We start from the raw sequence: 11,452 nt of genomic DNA, 5'->3' as shown, positions 1-11,452 counted from the left end.
TCGAATCCCGGGCTGAGACACTTAGCACCCACCCAAAAACACCTGGCTGTGTAATCTTGAGCAAGTTACTTAACCCCAGTTGCTTAGGGGTGGCCAGGTGGCTCAGCGAGTAAGAGCACCGGCTCCAGTGTCGGGATGACCTGGATCAAATCCGGGCTCAGATACTCAGCACCACACCCAGAAATAACTGGCTGTGTAACCTTGAGCAAGTTACTTAACCCCGATTGCTTTAAAAAAAAAAAAAAAGAATATCTCTAGATGGCTCAGTGAAATTTAGGCCTTTCTTGTTCTCACTCCTTCCACATACCTTGGTCAAATTGAGTGTTTTAATGTTAAATGGCATCTGCAGATTATATGTGATGGATCACAAGTTTATCTACCCAGTATACTTGTAGAGTATGAGAAGTAATTGATCCCTGAGGAGAGGCCAGTTGCTAGGACCTGAAGGCTGATTTCATGGGTTGGGGGAAGGGTTGTAGTAGCTAAAAGATAGGAGAGCAAGGCCTAGTCTGTACTATTAAGCTAGGCTAGACTAGGATGGAAGCTCTAGCTCTAACAACAGAAGCTGTTAAATCATTTTAATCGTGTCAGACTCTTCATAACCCCATTTTGTATTTTCTTGGCAAAGATACTGAGGTGGTTCTGCCATTTCCTTTTCCAGTTCATTTTACAGGTGAGGGAAATGAGGTAAACAGAGTTAAGTGGCTTGGCCAGGATCACATAGCTACCAATTGTCTGAGGCTGGATTTGAACTCGGGTCTTCCTGACTCCAGGCCCAGCACTCAATCCACTGCACCACCCACCTATTCCCAGAAGCTGTACTTACCTAACACACTGAATGAGAAGAGGTATGGTACATGCAGTGGGCTTCCTACCCCCTAGACTCATTCATATATACCCTTCCTTCTGGGCTAAACTTAAGCTTAAGAGGTTGGGGACCAGAGCTTTTTAACTTTATTGCTTCCCAGTGCTTAATATGATGTCTCACACATAATAGATGTCCAGGAAATGTTTACTGAATGACTGGATAGATTTACTGAATGATGTGCCCTTGTTATGGCTGAATAAGAGGTATAATGACAGTGGCTCCCACGTTTTTTTCCACTTAACTGTATGGAACTCTGAATGAGGAATTTCCCCGTGCTCATGGAGATCAACATATTCTCCACAATTTATAATCTCAGAATTGCCTGTGACGTACAGGTTGTATGATTGACCCAGAGTCACATAGTGCACGTGAGAGGTGGGACTTGATCTCCAGGTCTTTCTGACTCTAATCACCTCTCATATCTTACACATAGTAGGTTCTGAAATGCTTTTAAATTGGATTAAAAATTAGGATCCTTTAGTGATAGTGTTAATTGTCTGAGGGGGGTGTATGTACACATACATACATATATACAATAAACATATAGGGGTTGCTTTATCAGACTTTTCTGAAGGGCTACTTTAGAAATATGTGTATTTTTGCTTTCCTTTAAAGTCTGTAATTGACTGGACTTAATATTTTTTTCAAGCTTTTAGTAAAACATGGTGGAGACTTGTTCGCTGAGAATGAAAATAAAGATACACCTTGTGATTGTGCTGAAAAGCAACACCACAAAGACCTGGCCCTCAATCTCGAATCTCAGATGGTTTTCTCAAGGGACCCAGAAGCTGAAGACATAGAAGCAGAATATGCTGCTTTGGACAAAAGAGAGGTAATCTCTAAAGGAGTCATCATGCAAAGAGTGATATTTTTTTTTCTTTTTTATCAAGATATTTATTCTCGTCTTATTGCTACAGCTAGCATTTCTAGAATTGTATCAGATAGTGGTCGTGTCACTGGACATCCTTTATCTCTGTTTTTATACAATTAAAAAAATTGTTGAGTTTTGAACTGTCTCCTTCCCTTCCTCCCCACCGTGCACTAGAAAGGCCACCATTTGGCAGGTGTGTGTGTGCATGCATGTGTTTCAGATCATACTGTGCATACTTGTATTTGTCAGTTCTTTCTTTAGAGGTAGAGAGCATCTTCCTTCATAGGATAATACTCAATAATGTAATTAGATTCACAGTCTTCAAACAATATTGCTGTTACTGTACACAGTGTTCTCATGAATTGTATTCATTTCACTCTTCGTTATTTCATGCAAGTCTTGACGTGTTTTTCTAAAATCAATCTGCTAGTCATTTCTTAAAGCATAGTAGTGTTCCATCACAGTCATGTATCACAACTCCTTTAGCCATTTCCACTTGATGGGCATCACTTCAATTTCCAGTTCTTTTTGCCACAACAAAGAGAGCTGCTATAAATATCTTAGAAGATAAAGGTTCTTTTCCTTTTTCCCTGATCACCTTGGGAAACAGACCTAATAGTGGTATTGCTGGGTCACAGGATATACACAGTTTTATATGTCTTTGAGCATAATTCCAGATTGCTCTCAAATGGCTGATTTGGTTTAATTTACAGTTCCACTAACATTGTATTAGTGTCCCTCCCAATTTTTCCACATTCCTCTCCAATATTTATCATTTTACCCGTCTGTCATTTTAACCAATCTGATAGGTGTTAGATTATACTTCACTGTTGTTTGAATTTGCATTTCTCTAATCAGTAATGATTTAAGAGAATTTTTTCATATGATTACATATCATTTTGATTTCTTCCTTGAAAAATTGCCTGTTCATATCCTTTGACTGTCACTTGGGAAATGAGTCATTCTTAAAAGTTGACAAAGTGTTTTAAATATTTGACTTACAAGTCCTTTATCTGAGAAACTGTCTATTAAAAATATACCCAAATTTCTGCTGTCTTTCTAATCTTTGGCCATGAGGGTTTTATTTGTACAAAACCTCTTTAATGTAATCAATGAATAGAGCCATCGGTCCTGGAGTCAGGAGAACCTGAACTCAAATCCGGCCTCAGACACTTGACACACTTAATAGCTGTGTGTCCTTGGAAAAGTCACTTAACCCTAATTGCCTTGCCTTATCCCCCTCCAAAAAAATTTTTTTAACATAATCAAAATTGCCCGTTTTACGTCTGTGTTCTCTGTCTCTTGTTTATTCATGAATTCTTCTCTTATCTGTAAGTAATTAAGTTTAAATCTTTATATTTGTCAAACACAAGGTTACTGTAATTATTTACTATGTATTATATTTCTACTCTGTTTCACTGATCCACCTTTTTATTTCCCAGTAGCCCTTGTTGTACAGTTTAAGATCTGGTCTTGTTAAATCTCCTTCCTTTACTTATTTTTCATTATTCCTTTGACATCCTTGATCTTTTGTTCTTCTAAATAAATTTTATTATTTTTTCTAATGAAATGAGGTAATTTTGGGGGGATGACATTGAATATATAGATTGGTTTAGGAAGAATTGTCATTTTTATTATATTAGTTTTGCCCACATGTGTACAATTACTATTTGTAATTATTAATCATTACTTCTGATTTTTATTGGAAAAACCTTGCATTTCTCTGTTGTAGATAATGTTAACTACTCTTGGTTTTAGAAAAGTACTGTTTATTTACCATGTTAATAAGTAATCCATTTATTCCTGTATTTTATAATAGTTTTAATATGAAGAGATGTCATGTTGTGATTATTACTATTGTCATATGCCATTTTCTTTGCTGAAATTTTCCATTGTTTATTCTTTAGAACTATATTCCTTAGTTGGTAGTTGAACTTTAAGAGCACTTAATCCAATATAATTCTTATTTTGTTTTTTTTTTTAATATATGATGTGTTTAGTTTTTCTACATTTTTTTTCTTTAAAATATGGTCATGTTTTGTACAGTGCCCTGTACAGCTGAGCATATTACCATTCAGTAATCTTCAGTTAACTCATGTTTTTAAAGTTCTGTTCAGATCCTTAAATTCTTTCTTGTTTGTGTTTTGATTAGTCTAAATCTCAACTAATGTTCCCTACTATTATGGTTTTACTGTGTATTTCTCCCTTTGATTCTGTTAATTGTAAGTACATGTATAATATTGACATTGGCTCATACAATTGTTCTGCTTATCTCTCTTTATCTTGTCTATATTTACTGTAACCTTACCTGAAATCATGATGCTACCCCTGATACATTTTAGTTCAGTTGAAGTTGAACTTCATTCTCTCATTTTAATCTTTGTATTTCAAGTATATTTCTTTTAAATAACATTTTGCTTGATTCTACTACGATGGCACAGTGAACAGGGCTAGGGCCAGTTGTAAGGAAGACCAGAATTAAAATCTGGCCTCTGTTACTAGCTGTGTGAACCAGGTCAGGTCATGGAACCTCATTTTCCTCAGTTGTAAAATGGGAATAATTCAGATGAGAGTGAGGCTTTTCGCATGTCCTTTTCCCTCCAGGCTTGATGCTCTATTCACTGTCCAACCTGGCTGCCACCCTAGTGGTCACTGGGTGATGATTTTTTTTTTAATCTAACAATTTGTTGGTGAAAGGAGTGGTCATCATAATTAAAATCCTGACATGTAAATATATATGTGTACTTTAATCAGCCTATGTTTATTAAATTTGGAAGCTTGTGACTGTTAAGAATTAAGCTGCTTTTATATTGGTGGTAGCCAAAAGGGAGGAAGATTGTTAACTAATATTTATTTAGAGCTTTATGGTTTGAAAGGGGCTTTGAATAGATTTTATTTGATCATCACAACCACTGTATGTGGTAAGGGCTGTTATTATTATCATTTTGCAAAGGAAGACTGACGATCAGAGAATTTAAGTGATTTGCCCAGGGTCAGTGGGCTAATGTCTGAGGAGTGATTCAAACCCTCATACTGCTATTCAGACATCTCAAAGTGGATGTTCAGTAGACATCTAAAGCTCTATATGTCCAAACAGAACTCCCCCAAACTCTTCTCCTTCAGGGTCCCCGCCCCACTTCCTTTTCCTAGCACTATAGAGTACAACAGCATCCACCCAATCCCTCAGGCTCGCAGGCTTTGAGACATCCTGGCTGCCTCAGATGTCCAGGCTGTTATCAGGGCCTTTGCAGAATCTCTTGAATACAGCCATTTCTCTGCACTGACATTCCTCACCCCCACCTCATCCCTGGTCTGTCAGGATCCCTTGGGTGGGTCTGCCTCCCTCAAGTCTCTCCCCACTCTAATCCATCCTCCATTTCGCCATCAGAGTGATTCTCCTGAAGCACAGGTCTGATGATGTCACCACCACCACTCAGTGCACTCTAGTGGCTCCCTGTTGCCTCCAGGAGCAAATATAAGATGCTCTGTTTGACATTTAAAACCTTCTATGACCTAGTCACCTCTTAACCTCTCCAGGTTTCTCACACCTTACTTCTAGACATGTACTGTTCAGTCCAGGGTCACTGGTCTCCTGACTGTTCCACAAGCAGGGTCCTCTGTCTCTTGGCTCTGGGCATTTTCTCTAGCAATGTCCCATGCCTGCAATGTTGTCCCTCCTATGCTCTGACTGCTGACCTCTCTGGTTTCCTTTAAGCCTCCACTAAAATCATTTCTTTTGCTGTAAGCCTTCTCTAGCCCTTAATTCTAGTGCTTTCCCTCTTTTAGCTACTTCCTATTTTTCCTGTGTACAGGTTCCTTTGTATGTATTTGTTTGTAAGCTTTCTCCCCAGTTAGATTATAAATTCCTTGAAGACAGGGATTATTTGTCCTCAGAGCTTAGCTCAGTGTCTGGTGCATAGTAGGCACCTAATAAGTGTTTATTGATTGATTTCCCTTCTCCCCATCTCTTGTTTATACTTTATTGTTATTCAGTAGCTCCTACATGCAGTTTTTTCCCATCATAAAAGAAAACCAACCTTCACTTGATCTTGCTATCCCTTCAAAATTATCAACCTGAATATCTCATCTCTTTGATAGCCAAACTCGTAGAAAAAAACCCCACTTATTTTACTCTGTCAGTAATCAAACCCTGACTTTTGGCTTCACCATGTAGACTTTAAACCACACTTTCAGATTACCAGTGATTTCTTTCTTAAAAATTTTATTTTTTTAATCAGGAACTTAATGAACATGATCATTACCAGTAATAGCTTAATTGCTGTTTCCAATTATCTTTTCTCATTCCTGATCCTTCTTTACCTCTCTGCAGTGTTGTATACTGTGGAGTTACCCTATATTCTGGATAGGCTTCCTTTCCTGGATGTTCTTGATGTTCTCTCCTAGTTCTCTTTCTGCCTATCAGACCATTCCTCATTCTGCTTTGCTGGATTGTAACCCACATCCCTAACTATGTATGTGCGCCAAGGAGGACCTCTTTTACTTATCTATATATTCTTATAAGTTCACTTATCATCCTTCTGCAGATGACTACCAACCATGGGGGCCAATTGGCTCCTGTTTGCTTCTGCCTTTGTTTGAATCCTGTATAATGTGTAATTTACAGACATTTGAGGGGAGTGGGTCATCCCCCTTTTGACTCTCCCCTCTGCTGGACAATTTAATAAACTTCTTTCTGAATTATTGCAATTTAGAATTTTTTTCCTAGCTAAAAGGGTTATTGTGAGGACAAAACAAGACAACATGTAAAGCACCTTGCAAAGCTTGAAGTGCTATATAAATTTTGTCTCTTAGAACTATGACTATGGCTACTACTATTGCTACTATCACCACTACTTCTGTAGTGCCAAGGATGTTTTCCTCCTTCTGACCAATTTCTATGTTGTCACCTTTGTGTATATTACCCTGTATCCCTTTTTTCTTTTATACTTCTCAGTCCCAAATTGTGGGATCCACTTCTATGCCCGCCTCTCCCATGATCATTTCTTTCTCATTTGCATTCTCCTCTATGCTTTCATACTCTTCCATCATTCTGTGTTACAATTTCCTCATAGGAGCAACAATTTCCATCCTACTTAGGCCTAGGGTTGTTCACAGAATCAAAGTCATCTCCCTCTACACCCACTCCCTACAGATTATACCCTTTGTAAGATTTTTAAAATCTCATCATAAAACATCTGTCTTTCTACCTGGGAAGTGTTCTTTCATGGGATACCTCTCTCCATTGATTCAAGATCTCCAACCCTCCCCTCCCCCATTCCCTCCCTTTGTCACCTTACCTTTTTTCCTGTAGGCTCACTTTTTTGTTGAGGACCACAGGAATCCTCTTCTCTCATTCACCCATGGACTTGATTTATGTACTTTGACATTCACTTTTCTCCCCCCTCTTTTGATGCACCCACATAATATATTGATACACCTGTAAGAGCAGTACAGTTTAGCCTATGGTATGTCAAGCCTGTTACTCCACTATCACTTCTTCTGTTAATATAAATTCTGCTTGTAATTTTAACTCCTTGTATACTTTTTAGAAAAATCTTTTTCTGATTCTCCCTGGTATTGTTTTCTTTTAACCTAATAAATGTTTTTAAAGTTTTTTTCATGATAGTTTCTAGAGATGATATAATTTATTGCATTATTCTTTATTTGGTAGTTTTATTTACCTTTCTTGTGTTGCTGTTCTTTGGGATGTTTGCAAGTCACATATGTTTTTAAAGAAGGTCTTTTAAGCATGTTGTTTTGTCTCAAAAGTCTGACCTCTTTCTAATAGCACACATTTCCTCTCATACTTCACAATGTAAATTCAAAATAATAGTAATGTTTTAGTGAATAGGAAAGTTTTTTAAGTCTTCAGTTACTAAACATCTGACTTAACTCTGATTCTGTTCTTTTCACAGCCATATGAAGGATTAAGACCACAGGATCTTCGAAGACTGAAAGATATGCTGATTGTAGAATCTGCTGACATGCTTCAGGCCCCATTGTTCACTGCTGAGGCTTTACTCAGAGCTCATGGTAATGACAGAAACATAGAAGCTTTCAGATGATTTAAGTACTTACATAAAGACATGAGTATAGATATGTATGCATATTTTTATGTCTATTCACAGAAAATCAAGTTTTAGATAATAGCTCAGTCAGGGAATCAGCAAGCATTGATTATGTTATAAATTCAAATGAAGGAAACTGAAAAGTATACTTAGGATTTTATGGCTTGTAATCTGCCTTTGTGTTGTTTACAGTGCCACATTTTAGTAAAGAGTATGGTTTAAGCAGTTTAGAAATGAATTTTCAGAGTCTAGTATCCCTTTTGGCATTGCCTTCCAACTATAAAATGTTGATGACATGGTAGTAGTTCATTAAAATTTTTAAAGAAAATGGTTCCAAGGGTGTTCATTTTATTTTGTGAGTTATTTTCTAACACTAAATCATAAATCATAACAGGAATTTTTTTAGTTCTTTAAAAGTCTTTGCAGATATTATCTCATTTGAACCTTACAGTCACCCTATGAAGTAGATAGAGTAGGTGACTTTCACGTGGTCACCTAGCTAGAAATTATAGATGTGGAATTTGAACTTAGGTCTCCCATGGTTGTACCTCTTACACTCTCTCTGCAGCAGCATATTTTGATTTACAGTTTGAAATGACTTTAAAGATTCTTGAGTCCAATCTTCTTATTTTTAGATTAAAAAAACAGCCTCTGGGAGAATAAATAAGATTATAGGACAGATTCTTTCATTCTAAATACACAGGATCACAGATTTATAGTTGTCAGGGTCATTAGTAGTCACTGGGTCCAACACCCTCATTTTACCAACGTTGAAACTTCGGCCCAGTAAAGCTAAATAACTTGACTAAAGTCCATCCATACATGTGATAAGTAGATCATAGCGGGGATTTGAATGAAGGAAGAATCATTTTTTAAACAGTTTTTATTTAGAAATAGAAGTACAAGAATAATGACAGTCCCTTTTCTCCATCAGCTTGCATTCTAATAGGGAGAAGCAGTAGGAATGGGAATTAAGTAGCCAGGAAGGGAGATCAGAGCCAGAAGAGAATAGACTGACACATCTTTAACAGGAGCTGTGGCAGAGCAGAGTTGGTTTTCATTATGGCTCCAGCACTAGAGAAGGAAGAGGCTGAACATGAATGAGGAGCATTGTGGCTTTTGGTAAGAAGTCCTAGGATCTAACCAGGCCCATGGGTTACAAGGACTAAAGAAACCACCAGGCAGGGTTATGGGAGGGAAAGAAGACAAACAGTCTAGGTCTTGGATTTCTAATTTCAAATTTGAACCCAAGCCTGGGAAGCAGCCCACATGCTAACTTAATACAGCACTCGTCTTGTGGAGCCAACATAAATCAGTAGTTCTAATTATGATGGTCTTTTTAATGCTGCTATTTTTGAGAATTTAATACAGAATGTGATATCATATCAGCTTCCTCTTTGGGGAAGTTGTTTGATTACTGATTGGTATGAGCATCATAATTCTTTAAAGCTAAATAAGCATCGTTCATTTGTTCACTGCTTAGCATCTCTACCCTCTAGAATCTTCCAGTGCAGGCCTGTTCTAATCTAATCACTCCTTACCAAGGCTAAACTTTCTGCTTGTTCAGTTGATCCCATTTCATCCTGTTCTCCTCTGTCATCCACACTCTTTCACCAACTTTCAGTTTCTTTTTGCTGACTCAGTTCCTACTGCCTACAAACATGCCCATGGTTCCCCATCCCAGAACAAAGCCCTCACCTTCATCCTTGCTAATTCTTCTATTTTTCTTTTGCCTTCATAGCTAAACTCCTTGAGAATGCCATCTATGTTAAGTGCCTCCCATTTTTCTCACACTCTTCTTTTACACTCCTTACAATGTGGCTTCTGACTTTATTATTCCAATGAAATTGCTGCTGAATCCAGTGGCTTTTTATCCTCATTATTCTTGACTTTGACACTGTTGATCACTCTCTCCTCCTTGATAGCCCCTTCTTTGTATGTTTTCAGGACCTCCCTCTCTCTTTTCTGACTCTTTCTTCTCTGCCTCCTTTGCTGGATCCTCCTCCAGATCATGCCCTCTAATCATAGCTGTCCCCAATGCATTTAATTACCCTCTTTATGGTGTTTTGTGGTGTTAATTCTCAAATCTGCATATCTTGGCCCATTCTCTTTCCTGTCCTCCAATCTCACATTTCCAGTTGTCTTTTAGACTTCACAAACTCTATGTTCAGTACTCAGTCTGAAACTCAATATGTCTAAAACATAACTCATATGCTCCTCCTTCTCTACACTGCTTTCCCTGCCCCACCTGAACAAGCCCCTCATCACCTCAATCCTGGAGTATTTGTAATAGCTGCTGACAGGTCTGCCTGCTTCCTCTCTCTTCACACTGATTCATCTATTTATTTAGCTATCAAAGTGCTTTTCCTAAAACTCAGTCCTGATCACGTCAACTTCCTGCTCATTAAATTCCAGTGACTACCTGTTGCCTCCAGAATTTAATGCCCATCAAAACACCCTCACCCCCTCTTTATAGTCTTTTGACACCTTATTCCTTCCTTCTCTCCCCACCAATACTCAGTTGATTTCAGTGACATTGTACTCCTGGCCATTCGATGAAGAAGACACTCCATCTCTCTGTTCCTGGCATTCTCTCTGGCTGTCCCGCATGCCTGAAACACTGTCCGTCCTCTGTTCTAACTGTTGACCTCCCTGGCTTCCTTTAAGTCCCAGCTAAAATCCCACCTTCCACGGAAAGCTTTATCCTAATCCCTCATAATTCTGGTGCCTTCTGTTAGTTATTTCCTATTTATCCTGTATTTAGCTTGCTTTGCATGTTTTTGTTGGCATGTTGTTTCCTCTAGTAGATCATAAGCTTCTTCAGAGCCGAGTAGAATCCTTGAAACACAAACATAGAATAAGAGAATCCTAGAAAGGTAAATACATGTGAACAGTCTAAAAGAGCCAAGTGATAAGTGCTTATGTCCTAATAGGAGAAGAGATCATTGAATAGAGACCATTGGTTTAATTTTGCTTTGCTCTCTCTTCAACCCTTGGAGACTATGGAATTTTAGAGGGACAGTGGTCTCTTCTCTTATTCGGATATAAGCACTAAATCATCATTTAGCTCTGTGAGATTGTTCATATGTATTTGCTTATCTAGTCTTCTCTTATATTCTGTGTTTGTGTTTCAAGGATTCTGCTCAGCTCTGGTTTGTTTGTTTGTTTTTTTAACAGTATTAGGTAAAAGTGATCTCTATTAAAAGTATTTTTCCCTTTTAGAATTATACTGCATTTTTGAGGATTAGCTTATCTTGCCTGCAAGTCTTCGTTTATAAAATAAATTTTTATTGATGTTTTATTTTTACATCCTATTTTTTTTGTGTCATTGAAAATACTAACATTTTTGAGACTGTTCACTGTTTCTATATGCTTTTTTGTTTTCTCATCTTAATTGTCTATTTTCTTTCCAAGAGCTCTGATTCCTTTCTTTTCTTTTTCTTTTTCTTTCTTTCTTCTTTCTTTCTTCCTCTTTCTTTCTTTCTTCCTTCCTTTCTTTCTTTCTTCCTTTTTCTTTCTTCCTTTTTCTTTCTTTCTTCCTTTCTTCCTCTTTCTTTCTTTCTTTCTTTCTTTCTTTCTTTCTTTCTTTCTTTCTTTCTTTCTTTCTTTCTTTCTTTCTTTCTTTCTTTCTTTCTTTCTTTCTTT

General features: G+C 37.5%; 1 protein-coding gene across 3 annotated transcripts in view; it reads left to right on the top strand.

Moving 5' to 3' along the window:
- ANKIB1 (ankyrin repeat and IBR domain containing 1) overlaps positions 1–11,452 on the top strand; it is a 149,450-nt gene that overhangs the window by 70,072 nt on the left and 67,926 nt on the right. For all 3 annotated transcript variants that reach the window (XM_069086162.1, XM_069086160.1, XM_069086161.1), the window contains exons 4-5: positions 1,518–1,700; positions 7,655–7,772. In XM_069086162.1, the coding sequence (XP_068942263.1) occupies positions 1,518–1,700; positions 7,655–7,772 (301 nt within the window). The remainder of the gene's footprint in view (positions 1–1,517; positions 1,701–7,654; positions 7,773–11,452) is intronic.

The sequence above is a fragment of the Petaurus breviceps genome, unplaced genomic scaffold (assembly GCF_028583685.1).
Source record: "Petaurus breviceps papuanus isolate PSGF00001 unplaced genomic scaffold, PetGlider_PUasm1.0 178, whole genome shotgun sequence".
In the NCBI taxonomy this organism is placed as follows: domain Eukaryota; kingdom Metazoa; phylum Chordata; class Mammalia; order Diprotodontia; family Petauridae; genus Petaurus; species Petaurus breviceps.
This window is presented reverse-complemented; position numbering and strand designations above follow the sequence as displayed.